This window comes from Coffea arabica, chromosome 5e (assembly GCF_036785885.1).
Source record: "Coffea arabica cultivar ET-39 chromosome 5e, Coffea Arabica ET-39 HiFi, whole genome shotgun sequence".
Taxonomy (NCBI): Eukaryota; Viridiplantae; Streptophyta; class Magnoliopsida; order Gentianales; family Rubiaceae; genus Coffea; species Coffea arabica.
Genome location: NC_092318.1, coordinates 54,877,893 through 54,896,944, shown reverse-complemented (window position 1 = coordinate 54,896,944; position 19,052 = coordinate 54,877,893). Strand labels below are relative to the sequence as shown.

Here is a 19,052-nt window from a genome sequence, read left to right as displayed (position 1 = left end):
AGAGAATAAAAAAAACTGATGAATTTAGAAAAGAGAAAAGTAGAACTAATCTTTCATTTTGTCAAATGATTTTGAATTATATATATCACTAATAGAAGAGAGGGGTGACCACTATTTATAAAGAGAGTACAAAAGAGTTCAAAATATATCAAATAACTATAATTCTTAAGATATTGATGATAAGATTTTCTCTAAGGTCATGACAAGTTTATCACCTCAAAAGTCCTGATAATTTTATCATCTCAAAAATCTATGAGATAAGATAAACGTTATTAGACATCGATAATTATTTAATTATTTCATAATACTTCCCTTAGATGTCTACTACACAACTAATATATCTCGTTCAAACTTTATTAGGAAAAATCTAGTGAAAAAAATTCAAATAAAGGAAAGAAAATACACTATTCTTGATTTCAATTTCTCCCCCTGATCCCAATGTGAACTAAGATCTTTTAGTCGATGCATTGCAATATTTTTCACTAATTTCTCAAGTATTGTAGTCGGCAATGCCTTGGTAAATCAATCTGTCATATTATCACTTGATCGAATTCATTGCACATCAAGTTCACCATTTTTTGCATATCATCAGTAAAAAGAATTTTGGTGAAATATATTTCGATCTATTTCCTTTAATATATTTTCCTTTTAATTGAGTTATACAAACTGCATTATTTTCATAAAATATAATTGAAGGACTTTCTTTTTCAGAGAATAACCTACTATTTTTCGAATATAATGGGTCATTGATCTTAGTCAATACATTCTTACCTAACCTTATGTATTGTTATTATTTCAACATGATTTGAAGAGGTAGCAGTTATAGATTGTTTTATAAATTGTCATGAAAGGACTGTATCAACACATATAATTAAATAGTTAGTTTGAGATCTTGTTTTATGTGGATCAGATAAATACCAAACATTAGCATAATTAAGTAATTCAAACCCATAATGATATGGGTAATATAACCCAAAATCAATTCTTCCTTGAAGATAGCGAAAAAAAATGTTTTATATTATTCCAATATCGTCTGGTAGGAGAAAAACTAAATCTTGCTAATAAATTTATAGAAAATGATATATGTACTTTTGTACAATTAGCAAGATAAATTAACATACAAATTACATTGAAATATGGTGTTTTAGAATCAAATATCTCTTCATCTACCTCTTGCTATCTAAAAGGATTTTTCTCATAATCAAATGACCAGACGACCATTGGAGTATGTGTTTTATCAATATAAAATTATTTTAATACTTTCTGAGTATAATCAGTTTGATGAACAAAAATCTTATTTTTCTAAATGTTCAATTTGTAAATCCAGGCAAATTTTGATTTTTCTAATATTTTTTATTTCAAATTCTATCTTTAAATATTCAACAATTTTTTGAAATTCTTCAGGAGTTCCAATCAAATTAGAATAATTAACATATACAATAATAATAACAAAATTTAACTCATTTCTCTTTACAGAAACACATGGATATATTTGATCATTTACATAATTTTTCTTTAGTAAACACTCACTAAGGCGGACCACACATGTCTAGATTCCTTGAACCCACACAGAGATTTTTATAATTTGATGGGATAAATTGTTTTGGGATTTAATTTAAATGCTTCAGGCATGTTGAATCCTTTAAGGATTCTCATGTAAATCTTATTATCAAGATTCCTATAAACTGAGATTACATCCATTAAACACAAATTTAGTTGTTCATGATCATATCCACTATAGGTAAATATATCTCATCATAATCAAATCCAAATTTTTGTGAAAATTCTTAGGCTGAAGTTTCTATGATTTCATTCTCTTCAGAAGTAAACTTTTCAGAAAGTTGAATTTTGTCATGACATTTATTTAATATTCAAAATATTGAAATCAAGATGTTTATTTAGGTAGGTCGACCTTAAATTCGTTTGTAGCACTTATATGTATCCTTCAGAAACATTAATTTTAATCAAGTATTTTTTGTAAGAATATTTGATTTAATAACTCTTTGGAGTCAATATATTTGATAATTTATTTGCAATTTTCTACAAATGAATAATATTTTAAACTTTCAATTCATATTATTTTGTATGAGGATCGAGAAAATTCAATGATATTTTTTAAGTGATTCTTTTTTTGTTGATTTCCTTCTCCTAATATCAGGAATTATAGTTCATCAAAATATCAATAAATTATTCAATAAATAAATCACCTATCAATATTTCACAATGTTTAATTGTAAAGTATGATTCATACCCGATATAAATTTTTAAATTTCTGTTGGAGTTACCTATAACATAAAGGAATATATATATATATATATATATATGAGTACTTGATGGCTTTCAAAATTATTTAAATTCTCACGTTTTGTAAAATCATAAATTCATTGGGATTAGTAAATTTTTTATTTTTCGTGAATGATGATTTTGAATTAATTGTAAACCAAATGAGAATGAAAACAACTATACCAATAACTATTCCTTCTCGAATAGTTTTTGGAATATAATCAACCTTTGTCTCACTTGATCTCTAATTATAATTTTTATTATTGTCTCATTTAGTATCTCGATATGATATCCATATTGAGATATCTGGAATAATTTTTTTAAGACTTGAAGAGCAGTGCATCATATATAACAAATTTTACTCTTTCAAAAAGAAATATAGTATTGACTTTTCTAAAACTTTTGATCAATTTTAGCATTACCACTTATGAATTTCAATAAAAAGTACATTTTATTTTTAAATATAGTGTGTATAGTAATATTATCAGTGAAACACATATCATCGTCACCATAATTCTTATGAGACAAATATCATTACTATAATCCTTTGATTCCAAATGTTTGGTATCCAATTCTTTTTCAAGAAGAAAATACAATTATTATTATCATAAATCAAATTAATCTTCATACACCTTTAGGATGTTTAAAGAAATTGATCATATCAAGATATTGTTATAATTTGGTTTGGTCAAGTGTACTTCCAGACATTTGTTTTCTTTTTTACTAATACATGATAAAAATTAACAAAATATTTAATCAAACTCTAGGTATGAAACTAACTTTTTACTTCACTCGGATGAATCTTCAAAATCTTTCTTTTTAGTGATAATTCATAAATACTGATAAGATATATAGTTATATGACATGCATGGGACTAATGATCTTTCATGCAATACTAGTAGCAATTATCTTTAGAATCCTTATTTTCTTGTTCTTTTATTATTATCCTACTTCAACTGGCAATTTTTCTTTTTGCCATGATAAGATACATATCTACCAAAATTATAGTTATGGCCACAATCATAACTAACAAACAACTTAAACTTTCATCTCATTTATTTTTGGGAATGAACTAGAGTTAGTTGGTGAATTTCATTACTGTATTCATTTACAAGAAGATATGCAATAAACAAAGAATACTTCTAAAAAATTTCTCTCAATATTGTTGCTACACAGGAGCATATTTGAGGAATCAAATGTGGAGAATATTATTTTCAACATATTTCATAAATAGTATTTTCTCTACACAATTTTAACTAAAAAGTAATTCTGAACATTACAAAATTATGTTTTTGCAATCACAGGTAAATTTATCATACTAGACCTTTAAAATAATGATTATCTTCAGAAGATCAAATCTTTTTCTTTTAATTAGTTCAAAGGACAAATGGATCCTTAAGAATAATTGATTTTTTACAATAGTGTCCTCAAAATTCATTGCATTAGATTGTATTTTAACATCTAATATCTATAATAAATAATTTTTTCGATAAGATAAGTGGACAGGATTGAAAGAAGAAATATTATTTCAAAAATGTCGAAAAGTATATGTTTGTACTTAATAATTATTTAGTAGTAGCCACTTCTATTTTACGATTATTTAGAAGTTAGGCATACGAAATTAAAACAAATTTGTAAAGGAGAAACTTACCTTAAGGAGAGTTTAAGAATCGTAACATGTGTTCAACAATCATTCGAAATAAAGATGACATGCCCATAGAACTACTTCTTAGGGCGCTCAAAAGATGTAGACGTAGCTTTCAACTACATTTGAGAAAGTACGACTACTAATTCGTCTAGGACAGAAGCTTTCAACCGACTGAAGAAGAAACTGGGAGAATTTAAGCCTTAGCGCATAACGTGTTATAAAACTATAGGATTTATATTCTTTATATGGTGGGCACTATGCTAAAAAAATCAAGAAAATTGATGAATTTAGAAAAAGAGAAAAGTAAATAAGAAAGAAAAGTATTCTTTTATTTTCTCAAATGATTTTGAGCTCTACATCTAAACTACATAAAGCCCCGCGGCTTGAGCTACAGTTGATTGTGCTGGTTTTCATGTGATTCCGCGGCTGATTTTGCCCTTTTTTTTCTTTTACCAAACTCCATGCAACCGTTTTGCCTGCTGTTGCTCTTTTCCTCATTTTTGTTTTTGCTGCCTTATTCCGATTGTGCCCTTTTTGTCCAGGTTCATTTGTAATTTTGTTGCCAATTTTGTCCTTTTGTTTGTTCTATCTTCTGCTGCTGCAATTGCTATCTTCGGCCATTTTGTTTGTGTGCGTTTTTATGATTTAAAAAAGGATTCATTTTTATGTTTATAATTTTCCCTGGCCTTTTATATTTATTCGTTTATTTATTAACTTTCTCCAAAATATAATTTCTCTGCTCTTTTATATTTATTAACTTATTTATTAACTTTCTCCAAAATGTATATATTAACAAAAATATTGATTTTCAAAAAAATATGCAAATCGATAAAAATTCTGTGTGCATCTAATATATACAAATTTTATGTGTATCTAATCAATATAAATCAATTATGCTGCTTTGTATTAACACAGATCAATGAAAATCATATGTATATCTAATATATACGAATGAACAAAAATTTTGTGTGTATCTAATACATATAAATCAATTGTACCACTTTGTATTAACATATAATATGTGTTATTCATATCAAATAATCATCCTAAACTACATAATGCGCCGAGTCACGAGCTATAGTTGATTGTCCCGGTTTCGATGCAATTCTGCCACTGATTTTGGACTTTTGTGTCTTTTAGCATCATGGGGGCCTGCTTTTGAGTTTATTGCCTGCTATTGCGGCTGTCCTCGTATTGCATTTTGTTAGCTTTATTCCAATCATGCCCTTTTGTGCTGGTTTCTTTGTAATTTTGCTGTCAATTTTGTACTTTGTGGTCTTTAGCTTGTCATCTCTCTTAATTATTATTTCTTTGCTTTTGTTTGTTGCAGCTGCCGCTACCTTCCATTCCCCAATGCAAACATGAATTTTTTGGGTTATACAAATCTATATATATTCTCACATTCTATTTGTGTGCCTTTTTATATATATTCATTTTCTCCAAAATATATATGTCGACAAAAATAATGATTTTCTAGAATATATATATATTGACAGAATTTGTGTGTATCTAATAAATATAAATCAATTGTGCCACTGTGTATTTGCTACCATTAATGCGACCAATTGTTTTTAAAATTATAGGATAATTTCCCTCTATTTCAAAAATGTTACTTCGATAATATTTGTTAACTACTAAATTATTAACTTAAAGCTTTTGTATTTTAAGATTGAGTAACATAGCATAAATGCGGTCAATACAAAGTGATGATTAATTGTGTGCCTTTTTATATATATTCATTTTCTGCAAAATATATATGTATCGACAGAAATATTGATTTTCTGAAAAATATATATATAGACGAAAATTTTGTGTGTATCTAATAAATATAAATCAATTGTGACGTTTTGTATTAGCTTGCATTAATATGACTAATTGTTTTTAAAAATATAGGATAATTTCCCTCTATTTCAAAAATGTTACTTCGATAATATTTCAAAAATTAAAAAATTGGAAAATATACCACTGAAAACCAAAATAAAAAAAGACAAACTTTTCTCTGAAACTATAACAAAGATAACCAAACTACCAGAAATTTACATACAAATACTTAAAACCACACCCTTATATATATAGACAAAAATATACATGATGCAACTCAAAAAAAAAAATCATATTGATGCATGAATCACAAGACAAATAGGAACGCCACAAATATAATGAACAAACAAAACTGGAAAAGATAGACATGCTAAAACAATATTAAACAATTATACAAGCTCAAATAAAATATTAAATAGACATATACATATATATACACATATATAAATAAATAAATAAATATATAACAAACAAACAAAACCACAAAAAATCTAAACACTAAAAAAAGTAAACCATTATATCACCTAAAATAAAATACTAAACACACACACGCATAATACAAAATTCACTACAACTTTAAGTAACATAAAATAAGTCACATAAACATCAAACAATAAATATTTAAAAATTCTATTGCAAATTCTAGTGATTAAACTCTATAATTTTCATGTGCAATCATTTCTATTTCTTATAAAAAAGTTTATACACATCACCTTACTTTCAATAATATCCATTTATTAATAAACTATTAATATATAAAATCTCTCAACTCTCAAAATATTATCCTTTACTTATTCAGATTCTATTAATTCAAAAATATAACTTCCATCTATTTCAATCACATTCATTCATAAATAAATCAATATCATCTTTACTTATAGAAAAAAACCTACTTAATTAATAAACACGTATTTTACCAAGCTACGATATCAAATTATTCCAAATTATTAATTTTCTCATCACACAACACCCAAACTATATCAAAATTTGCCAAAAAAAAATAAATCTATTATCCATTTATTTTTCAACAAATTCCCCATTCATTTATATCCTTTCCATAGACTTTTCCACTGCAACGAAGCACACTCTCTCATCCTAGCTATCCAAATTATGAAAATATCATCATCCTAAAATACATAAACTACCAACGCCCAAAGTACAATAAATTATAACACTCTCAATGTAATTCTCCACCTAATTTTCCATCCTATCAACTTTAAAAAAATAACATATATTCCATTAATTTAAATAATATTTACTTATCACTAAATTAAAATAAAAAAAAATTTGAAACCAATATTATCCATCAAATCTTTAGATCATATTAATTTTAAAAAACACAATACAAATCGCAGCAATTTTGCTATATCTATTTATAAATAAATCAATCCAATATATCACTCCTCTATCCACTCTTCCAACTCCATTATCATACAAAATACTCCAAATCTAATGTTATTAAATAAATCTTACATTACCTTAAGACAGTCAATAATGGACACCCCGCAAAACTCGCGAGGCACCAAGCCTAGTATTTTTAAGAGAGGGGATGACCCTTATTTATAGGAGACTACAAAAGAGTTTAAAATATATCAATTAACTACAATTGTTGATAAGATCATCTGGAAAGTAGTTCAAAATATATCAATTAACTATAATTATTAATAAGATCTTCTGAAAAGTCGTGACAAGTTTATGATCTTGAAGGTTTTACCACCTTGAAAATCATGATAGTTTTATAATTTTATTATCTCATGACAGCGTTATAACTTTATCACCTTAGAACTAGTGATAAATTTGTTATTAGATAGGAACCAGACATCCATAATTATTTAATTATTTCTTGCATATTTCTAATTTGACAAACTAAGCTGTAGCACAATACTTATAATACGCACCCAGGTGTTTTTTTTGAACGCCGCCCCCAGGTGTTGGAAGCCAAATTGCATATTGCTAATTTGACAACCCAAGTTGTTGGCAGCTCCATACCAACAAAAAATACAAACGGGACGGCCAACATCCATACGTATGGCAAAGTCGCCCCTATTAAATTAAAGCCATTGACTAAAGGGGAAAAAAAAAAGCCATTGACCGGGGAAGAGTGAAGCTGAGCTGAGGCAGGTGGGAGGGGTTTAGGATAAGTGAGAGGAGGAGGGGGATGATGATGTTGCTGCAAGGTTGGAGCTTTTCGATGCATTCGAGAGTTGTGGTGTCCAACAGCGAAAGGTATGGCGAGATGAGGAAGCACGTATTCCGTCCTCACTTGAGTGGTTCTGGTTCCTCCGGAGAAATTCAACTTGGCCAATACCACCACCACTTTCTCAGAAGCAACGCCGGCCCAACATTATCTTCTACAAGGACACTTAGTAGTAGCTGTTTCTCAACGCTGTGTGCTTCCAATGTTGAAATCGTTGACATCGTCCACAACAAGGTTGGGGTTGCTAGTTTTTACACGAATACGTATATATTCTTTTTTAATGCGTTAGTTATGGAGGTGTTTGTTGTTATTTACACTAGGATAGTTATGACTGTAGGTTTTAATAGCAGCAGCTGTATCCGCGGCACTTGGCCAACTCTCAAAGCCTTTTACTTCAGCGATTCTCCACGGCAACAAATTCGATTTGAAGAGTGCCTTTCAGGCTGGAGGGCTCCCTTCTACGCACTCCTCTGTAATTTCCCTCCCTCTCTCTCTCTTTCCCCTCACCCTCCTTTATTTCCAATTTTTTTTTTTTAAAAAAGACTGCTAGTTCGATAGCCTTGAAATGGATGAATATTTTATTATAACCTAACAGCGTTCGTTTCGCTTGAAAATTTCACTTTCAGGAGGGGCTAGGGAGGGAAGAGCTCAACTTTGTAGCTTTTTGCCACATTGATTTTTTTTTTCTTTTAAGTTATAAATATGGTCATTGATTTCTATCTATTCCCACTCCACAGGCAGTTGTTGCGACTGCAACAATCCTTGGCCTAGAAAGGTATGGTTCATTTCCATCGTTTTTTTCACTTTGTCGAAAGCAAGACATATATGTACTATTAGAAGACTTGTTTTGCTCCATTGACTTGATTCTTAGTAAGTCTTAGCTGGAAGAATGATATTACTGAACTAATCTAAGTTCCATTTTTTTTTTGTTCCTTTTCCCTATTTCAGGGGTTTCTCTGATGCAATTTTTGGTTTAGCGGTTATTTATGCTGGCATTGTTATGTACGATGCACAGGTTTGTGCTGAAAGTTTGATTTTTTCCCCTTTTACTTCATCCTAAATCCTGAAAGCTGAACTTGTTACCTTGAGATATCAATGACATCTGTGTCCCAAAAAAAAAAAAAAAAAAAAAAAAAACTTCTGAGAGTGAGATTCCAATAACATCCTAATTCCTAAATCGTGCATTGGGTTTGATTGCCCTGAAATATGAGGCTGCTGGGCACAAATTACAGGGTTAAAGCTTTCATTACACCTCTGAGAGTTAATCCACATTGAATGCGTGGGGATAATAGTGATGGACAATGATTTAGGTCCAGCTCGTTGTTTCTGGGCTGGTGCTTTGCGCCATCTGAGCTTTTCCTATGCATGCTTGGCAGGGTTCCTTTAGTTTGGAGTGGTTTTTAGGAGAATGTCCTGACAAAAGCATTTTTAGTCCACTGCAGCCAAATTGCAAAAAAAATTAATGGTGTTACCTGAATGGTGAAATAGAAATGCCTAGGAAAGCCATATCTGAGACTTTACTCCATGCTGCACATGGCGTGCTGGCAAACTAAGAAGCATGGATGCAGATATAAGAACAGAGACAATTCCGGCCTGCAATAGCCACAGTGGTAAGATTGCTCTGGCTAAGGAGACCTGGTGAAATCTACATATTGTGCTATTTGAATTTATATGGGCAAAGTAAAACGAACACTTTATTCAGTTTGATGGAATTAAGATATGCTAAGGCCCCATTTCATCTATATGTTATATCATGAAAAGCAACAACAGAATCAGAAAAATGATTAAAGTGACTCTCCAACTTGATTGAGAGATGCCTAGAGGCTCCTGAAAGTATTCAAATACTGCTTGTGTGTGACTGAATCTACTAGAGGTTGGTGCAGTAGCCAAGTACGTTCTCTGCAACCTTACAATATTTGTTTAGTTAAAGATGTTATGGTTGACATTTTTAAGTTTGATTTCAAGGTCCTTCTGTTGTCATATTATCTCAACCTCTATTTTCACCTTTCTTTGAACTTTCTCATAAATCAAAATTCTTCTTTGACACTCTTGATTTCCACAGTTTGTGTTCTAGAGGCTACTGAGTGATATGACTGATACAACCTTAAATTGTCAAGACCGACTTCTTAAGATTTCCTGTATTTGTTCTTCACCAACTTTAGCCAAGTCTATCATATGCTACAATTATTTTGTTTCCAGTAACAAAACTATGTAGCTGGAAAAATTAAGTTATACTATTAACAAAGCGAAAACAATGTAATGCTATATTCTGCTGCATTCACCATTTGAGTGCTGAATTTGTTAATAAGTAGATGCCATAATATGGTTCAAGGGACATGACCACGATCTTTCTATCCCATATTTAATCTGTTTGACATTCATAAATTTTAATGTTCATGTGCTAATTTGCCCTTCATACGCATATAAGTCGGTTTTATGACAATAAATGTGCCTTGACCTGAAGAGTGTTTTGGAGCATTATTATGGAGCCCTAGAGGCAGCTCCTCCTCATTTCAGAATGATTTAGTTCCAGAGAGTGATAAAACCACATTTTCTATGATACAGTCAAAATGAAAAGGTTCTTCATCAGAACTATTAATCAGCTTTTAGGCACTTGTGTCTTGTATATTTCAATTAATAATAACTACTTATTCTCAACATAACCTGATATTGCATGAAGTGTACCTTTTCCTTTTTCTTTTGTAGAATATTTGGTCATGACACGGCTTCCAGTAATACATTTTTGGACGGTATGGTTCAGTTAAGATTGGCATTGGTTCCTGTATATATTGAAATTGATCTTTGGACCTCATGATTGTAAGAATTGCCCATGTTAATTTGATCGATTTGCATTTTGTCACAAATTCAGGGAAATTGTGATCTTATATATCTTAGGAGTCAGTGCAGGGGCATATGATCTCACCTGTCTATTTTTGCGTTTGTAGGGTGTTAGAAGGGAAGTGGGAAGTCAAGCAAAAGTGTTAAACAGGGTTTTGTTCAGAAACAATGTAGAGTCATTTTCCTCTTGTGATGTTAATGATTCTACTGAATATTTTCCAGAAGAAGTATCTACAAATATAGAAACCTTTGACGCCAGCTCGTTGCGCAAATTTAGATCTTCTCAACTAAGAGTACCGAATGCTCCATTGCTGCTTAAATCTGAAAACAGAACTTGGAGAATGCCAATCGTGAAAGGAGACTCAGAAAGCATTCCTTTTGGTTGCACCCCACTGAAAGAATCTGTTGGCCACACAGAGATTGAAGTCATTGCTGGTGCTCTGTTGGGTTTCTTTGTCAGTATAGCGGTCAATAGGATATGATCTTTTTCTCAGTATCATTTACATTGTGGCAATTAGCTTTTGGAAGAGATGGCTGCATGTATCACAAGAAGTCGTCAAAATTCTTGAATTGCTGCGGCTGAAATTTGCATTTCAATTGTATCAATTCTTTGAAAGCATTACAATCCATGTGCCGAAACTCTCTTATCTCATGGAGCTCCTTGTTGATTAAGTCTTATCATCTGCTGATGTAATTTTGCATGGCAGCAAACTGTTGAAGTCGGCAACAAACCAGTTATATTCTGTTGGTGTGCATTGGAAAAGGTAAGAAATGCCAAGTACCTTTTTTTTTTTTGGCTGTTTAAGAGAAATTCAGTGTCTGTTACTACCTCAGTTGGGTTTTAGGGACAGAAAAATGAATATCTCATTGCAACTTAGGGACAGAAATACTCATGTAGAATAAATGATATACTGTGTTGTATTATTGTGGTAAATGGAAAGCCTTTCAGATTATGGGAATTTTTGGAATTGGGTTATTATGTGCACTAGAGGGACTAAAAGATTTTTAAGAGATGTCAAGGGGTTCGTTTTCTTTGACAAAGTCTATGCCGTCGTCTGCTGACATGCATATGGGAACAATATAATTTAAATAAATAATTAATTAAGAATAAATCCTATATACACTGATAGTGTACCTGAGAATCCGTATAACAGCATCCCAATGACTAGTACGAGGGGTATCAAGAAATTGACTCACAACACTCACTGGAAACGAAATGTCAGGTCTCGTTACAGTGAGATAACAAACTTCAACAACTGTAAGAAAATACACACACACCCGGATCTAAGGTAACTCCACCAGTTTACTCAAAAGGCAATTGCTGATTTCTGAGTAAACTCACGGACCTTAAATCCAAACACACGCACACCTCTCAAGTCGATGTGGGACAAGAATTTTATGGGGCAAGGGAACGAGGGAGGCTTAAGAGCCTTAACGAAGAACTCACCACACACTACACTCCTCGCATGTTTTTTCTTGACTTCAACAACTGTAAGAAAACACACACATACCCGGATCTAAGGTAACTCCCTCAGTTTACCCAAAAGGCAATTGCTGACTTCTGGGTAAACTCACGGACCTTAAATCCAAACACACGCACACCTCTCAAGTCGACGTGGGACAAGATAAACAAACGAAATAGCAAAACTGAGAGACTTTATCCCACCTAATATATACTCTAATCATTCCCCACTTTTGCTGTAGTCTGAGACTGCTACGCACACAGCAAAACTAAATAAAAGAAAGAGAAAATGACAAAAAGAGGCAATAAATTAGCTAGGACTATCTTTTTTTCCTTCGTTAAAGTTTTCTCAATTAAGGGATGGATGAGAATATTTGAAATTTATAGTGGGCTCATCTCCTTTATTTTGTATCTACTCATCGAGTTTGGACTATCATTCAATTAACAAAACAATGTATTTTTTTTTATCACTCAATTAATAAAAACTTATACTTTGGTCACTCAACTAAAGAAAATATACCTTTTTTGTCACACGAAATATGTTTTAGTTAGTTTTTTTTTTTTGGTCAAACTAAAGAAAATATGTTTTAGTTTGTTGAATAGCCTTATTGACCAAATAAAAAGTTGGATGACCAAAACAGGGAACTACAAATAATTTAGTGACAAATCGTGTCATTTCCTGTAAAAGAAAAGACGATACGCATAAAATTCTGATACCTCCACCTCTTTTTGACCAAGTTATTATAGGCATAAGAGTAAAGCTTTGTTGATTGATTATTCAGCCCTAAAAAAAAAAAAGAAAATAAAGCGACAGACTTGTTTTAGATGGGCATAGAAGATCTGACAATGTAAGAATTTGAATAGCAAAAAAAAAATAGGAAGAGATTTGGATTAAAGTTGGAAAACTTTATTAGTTTTAAGTAAGATTAAGGGGCATTGTTTGGTACATTCATTTGGAGCCATTGATATTAAACTTACAGGCATGGTAAGTAATCATCTAATTGTGTATTGGAGACAAAGCTCGACTTTGAAGACTGAGAAAGCTGATAGAGATTACGGGAATGATTTAGGAATTTTTCTAGACCTTCACTTCCACCCTCACTTGTTTTGGAATGGAGAGGAACAGTCCTAAAATTTTAGTGGATCTCGCATCCAAAGGATTCTTAATTTGGATGGTGAAAGTCACGTGTTTGGTCACGTGGCCGTTAAGTAAAAACAATTTATCAATCAAAATTAACGGTCATGTCAGCCTTCTCCATCTAAATTGAATATTTTATTGTTTTTGAACTAAATATGATCCAAAATAATTAATTCATGTACTAAATGTGGTGCATCTAAAAATTTGGAGACGAAATGTGTCCCTAACTCAAAGTTTAAGGACGAAAAGTTTTAAATCCCTCAATCCAAATGGACCCCTTAATGAATGAATATCGACTTTTTAAGCCTTTGTTTTTCTTTTCGGCTTTCATTCTTTTATTTTCCTATTTTACAGATACAGATGGTTCATGTTTTTCATTTAGCTTTACTTAGCTGGATGTTTGGGCTTCAAATTCATCAATTTTTTTTTCAATGCTTCTAAACCTTAATTTCTCAGTGACATATGTCCAATTTTCTCTTATCTAGAGATACCTGTAAAATGCAATTTTTTGTGACTAATGCAATTTCTTGGCCTATAGTTAGCAATTATTCTTGAGTTATCAATTGTGTTTCGGTTGCGCTCGCTATACATGAAATTTTGGCAGCTAAATTCAGTCATGCCTATGCACATAACTAAATAGATATTTATCTTTAGAAAAATTTTCTTTTTGTCAGGTCTTTTTTCTTCTTCTTTGCTTCCCAATTTCTACTAGATGCTTGCTGTAGACACATAAAGGGATAAAATTGACTAATTCAGCTATTTATTAAAATTTCCTACGTACAGACAACTCTCTAGAATGAATTAATTGCTTCTCCTATATATTGGTTTTTCACCACCAATCGGATGACTTATACAAGCAAAATAATTAATATACTTTAAGAAACTCGTCAAACCTTCAGATTTAGAGTTGATACTAAAATAGGGTGGTAAAATATATTCTTTTGCCAACCTCTAATCTGGCTATTTAGGCAAGAAACGTTTAACTTTTTCATCCAAAATTACAGCATCTCAAAATCGTCCTTTCTTGTTTTTTGATAACCTCCAGAGCCTATCTATATCTCTAATTAATTTAAAAATAATTATATAGAGAACCAATACAACATTGAGTCAAATCGTTAAATCAAAAGCTTCAAAATGCATAACCAACTAATGGTTGATAGATGTGTAATGCAACCATCCAAGTACAATAACAAAATATATCAGGGCAAATAGAAAAGAAGTTTTGAATCATTAGAACTTTCACCTTGTTGCATGTAGCTGTTGTCTTCGATTACTTCAGTGATTACTCTTCATCTACTCTTGTAGCGTCTAGTCAAAACCTTCTTGTTTCAAATAGATACCAATGTCTCTAACAGCACCAAAGAACAAATTCTGAAGCTGACATATACTTCCCTTGAAAACCAGCCAAGTTCCTAGCTTTCCATATTTAATACACACACAGAAGAAAGTGCCAGTATCTTCAATTTGTGTGAGAACAGATTTGATGTCCAATGATCACATAACCAAGGCAACTCAAGAGAACACGGAAACACTCCTCTAAACACAGCACACAACAACTGTAATTTTTGTCAGATTGCAGCAGTAAAGTCCCACAAAAAGAATAAATGATCAATTGTCTCCTCCTCCTTTTCGCAGAACATGCACACACAAACTGTCAAGCTTGACACCCCATTATCCCTCATCATGTAAAATTTTAGAAAAGATAGTCTTTCATTCACACTATTGTGACTTTATGTACAAGTTTCTCCGCAGGTGTTACAAAAAATAAATTCTTATCTACAAATTAAAATACAAGATAAAATCCTATCATATAAATTCCTAGCAATCTATAAATCAAACAACTTGATGTAACAATCTATCAGATAAGATATGGATGTTAGGATTCAAATTTAAAACTCTGACTTTTTAATCTCTAATTCATCTCATCCTTTGTACTCAGCCTACGTTTGCATACCAGCCATAAGATAAAAGAGAATCTTGGCACATATCCTCTCCACCAAACTAGAAACTTGAGTGCCAAAAGTTCTCGATTTATCCATATCAGATTGGACTGTGAACGGCCCAGAGGCACTGGCTAACCAAGGAGATCTACCCTCAGTTTGCACACAAGGCATAAATTCTTCTCGAGTCAATTGCTCTAAACGTTTTACTTCTTCAGTAAATTTCCTTCCATTTGGAATTTCTTCAGTAAAATGCTACGGTATCTAGCATTTGGTACGTGAAAGAGTTTTAATTAACAAGAGTACGCCTATGCTTTCAATAGGAGAAGGAAATTAAGCGAGTTTACGGGTCGTTAAGGAATCCATCCACATCATTCAATTTGACTTCGGAGAGACGTAGGGAAGATAATCGTGAGTTGTATTTCTGAAGGGAGCTAGCCATACGAAATTGTACTAGTAAAGCTCAAAAATTAGTTCGTACAAGGGTAGCAGCTATTTGTGGGAGAACTTCACGAACTCAGGTCCAGAGCCTACATGGTGGAATGGGATTATTGGGAGGGGAAGTTTCTGAGCTGATGAAGGAACGACATGATGGTGATGATGATGAGCGGCAGTAGCAGGTTGAGACATGAAGGAATAGCATTTGCTTTGTTGATCGAAGCTTTGGTGAGATGCAAGAAGCTTGTCCAAAAATGTCCAATCGCTACTGAACTTTTCCTCGTTATATTGGAGTAATCCTCCACCACAACCGCCAGATCCAGATGTCAAGCTTAGTAAGTTTTGAGAGTTACAGTCCAGATCCTCCACCACGGCGTTCAAGCTGGGGACTGGCAAGAAGGAAGGAGGATGGTGATGGGGATGGTGATAATGATGACGAACTACCGTGGACATCGACTCGGCGACGTCAGGGCTTAGTAATTGTGGGAGATGCATGGAACAGTCTACTAATGAGTAGTCGCATAGAGGTTGAGAATTTTGTCTTGTTGTTGGCTCCATCATCGACGACGTGGAAACGCCAGCCAGCTTCATGTGAGGAGTCAAATGCTCATGTTCTTCATGATCACGAAGATCGAGTTCATGATCAGGTTGGAAACCCCGATTAGTGTTACTTTTCTTCTTGAACACCCTGCAGACCACCCATCCATCTTCCTGTTTCGACATAATTGATTAAATATCTCGAGTAGCAGTAGTTTTATAAGTACTAAGTGAATTGATGATTCACCTGAATCTCGGCATTTTCATCGTCCAGACGATACTCATGCATGATCCAATCTGTCTTTTGGCCGTGAGGAGCACGGCCTATGTAAAACACCAGAGTCTTTCTCATGCCAATTCTCTTGGAGTTGCCAAGGTGAATGGCTTTGTCCCTCCCAGTCGCCTTCCAGAATCCGGCTGAGGTGGCCCGATTTGTCCGAGTTCCTGTTGGGTACTTCTTGTCCTTGTGGCTAAAGAAGTACCACTCATTCTGAGGACCCGATCCAATTCTACATTTTTCTGCAAACAAAAAATTCTCCCGTTTATACTTGCTGATATATTTATGTGATTATGTAATAGCTATCTAGCTAGGTTACGAACTATGTGCATGGCATTATTAATTCTGTACCAACTTGTCGGGGATACTAAACTTGTTGATGATCAGTCTTACTATCCATATATCGGGATGCAATATACTAGAGCATGTTATAAGGTCCAACAAACAGATGTATCAGGAGGTTTCTTTTTTCTTTTTTCGTAGTGACTGGTGATCATATATAATTTATTTATTTTTTTTTTAAAAAAAAGGTGTACTCGATCAGAACGGAGGACAACACAAACATATACACAATTATTGTAATTCGTAATACATTGTTCATTCAGCATATATGTTGCATGAGCGAATGATGAGAATCAGGAGACTCCTCCTCTAATTTACCTTTGAGATCCCAAGGTTCAAGTTTGTTGAGATCCACTTCCCTAATAACATCCAGGTCGATGGCTTCATATGAGACCTTCTTCCTCAAATAATAATGAAGTAGCTCCTCATCGGTGGGATGGAAACGAAATCCAGGAGGAACCGAGAACTGACCGGTTGCTGCTGGCATCATCCTTAGCTTTAGCTAGCCACTAGTCAAGTTGCCACCCACCTGGCTAATCCGTTTATATATGTATCCTTCTTCAGTTAAAAAAGTGTTCAAGAATATATATAGAGCAAACATACATGCCTAGCTAGATGTTAAGTAAGTAAGAACATCGCAGCCTCCTAAAAATCTGCCATGAATGCGACTTACGTACTCGCGTTTATGAAAGAAGTGACGTAGATTTTAAGCTAAATTAAGTTCTTCCTGAACGACCAGTAGTTGTTTTGCGCTTAAAAGAAAAGAAGAGAAACCCTAGCTAGCCACGTTCAGTACCCTATACATGCCCATTCGCTTCAGATTCATTTGGTATCTGACTAGATTCCTGAGACGGACTCGAAAACGTTAATCAGATATCAGGATGCAGGTTTAAAACATGATTAGAAGAAGTTATTAAAGACGAGGGAGGAGGATGGTGAAGAAATTGATTACTTGATTAATAGGTGCGAAGGGGGTGGTGCATGACCAGGTGAAGAAGGAGCTGGGGAGAATGACGGATATTGGTACTGACCTAATTAGCTAGTAGTGAACAAGTGAGCGCCCCGGCCGGAGAGCAGATCAGGTGACTAATTAATTGGGAAGGGAAAGCACTAAACAGCAGCGAGGAGAGATCAGACCGGAGGCTGGCCAAATTGATCAGGATCGACTTCGAGGCAAATAGTGATTGGAGTGTACGTTTTAAGGTTGAGAGAGAGAGAGAGAGAGGCCTTGAGAATTAATGAGATACAGACAGAGACAGGGTGGGAGCTGGCTCAATATGTATATGACTATGTGACGGGTACGTACGTACGAAGTGAGGATCAAGAATAATATAGCGATGCATGGGAAACAGTCAAAACAGAAAGAAAAATACGTCCTGTAGTAATTAAAGTAGAAATTAGGAGAAACACGTCTTTAGTCCAAGAAAGTGAAGATGAAAATCCCCTTCTAGTTTTCACTAAATAAATGTGTGAGCGAATAAACATGTACGTATTTAATACACATAACACCAGCAGTAGAACCAGCTGCTGCTGCAATTCCCGCCATTTGATCAAGAATATATATATATATATATATATATGTTCTTGCCATGAAAAGCTGTGGGAGAGAAATTACGAATGCGATACAAAAAGAGGAGGATATGACTTTGGAATAATGTCGTTGAACGGGAGACCTCTCGTCCCGAAATTCGCCGCATATGAGTGATGATAATCTGCACCACTGTCAATTACTACTACTCGTCTCTAAGTAACAATAATATATAATTACTAGTAATATATACATACATATATCTATATATACACACACATATGATATGATATGATGTGTGATCGATGTGAATTTTGTATTGCACACGCACACACGTATATATGTTAGTAACCTTCAGAAGCTGATCTGCATGAAAGATCAGACTTCAGAAGAATAATGTAAGGAATTGTTTTCTCATTCCATTGTACCTCTCCTCGATCTACAATAACTAATTTGTACCAGTATCCTACATCATGCGCTGATCATGCAAAGTGCCAAATCCCTGCGGCTATTTTTTTTTTTTTTTTTTTTTATAAAATTCCCGACATCAATTTCGCTTGTGACTAAATTTGCTTCAAGAAATTAAAACTTCATGCTCATATG

The 19,052-nt window shown here is 33.1% G+C and overlaps 2 protein-coding genes across 2 annotated transcripts; one reads left to right on the top strand and one right to left on the bottom strand.

The window, feature by feature from the left end:
• The first annotated feature begins 7,675 nt into the window (after window positions 1-7,675).
• On the top strand, window positions 7,676-11,439 carry LOC113736806 (uncharacterized). Its single transcript, XM_027263964.2, has 5 exons — window positions 7,676-8,183; window positions 8,287-8,421; window positions 8,687-8,724; window positions 8,898-8,964; window positions 10,895-11,439. The coding sequence occupies exons 1-5, from the start codon at window positions 7,911-7,913 to the stop codon at window positions 11,267-11,269; spliced, it is 888 nt and encodes a 295-aa protein (XP_027119765.1). The 5' UTR covers window positions 7,676-7,910; the 3' UTR covers window positions 11,270-11,439.
• Window positions 11,440-15,619: 4,180 nt separating this feature from the next.
• Window positions 15,620-17,640, bottom strand: LOC113736808 (protein SOMBRERO-like). Its single transcript, XM_027263967.2, has 3 exons — window positions 17,240-17,640; window positions 16,550-16,821; window positions 15,620-16,476 (listed from the first exon to the last, which is right to left on the bottom strand). The coding sequence occupies exons 1-3, from the start codon at window positions 17,409-17,411 to the stop codon at window positions 15,820-15,822; spliced, it is 1,101 nt and encodes a 366-aa protein (XP_027119768.2). The 5' UTR covers window positions 17,412-17,640; the 3' UTR covers window positions 15,620-15,819.
• Between the last annotated feature and the right edge of the window lie 1,412 nt (window positions 17,641-19,052).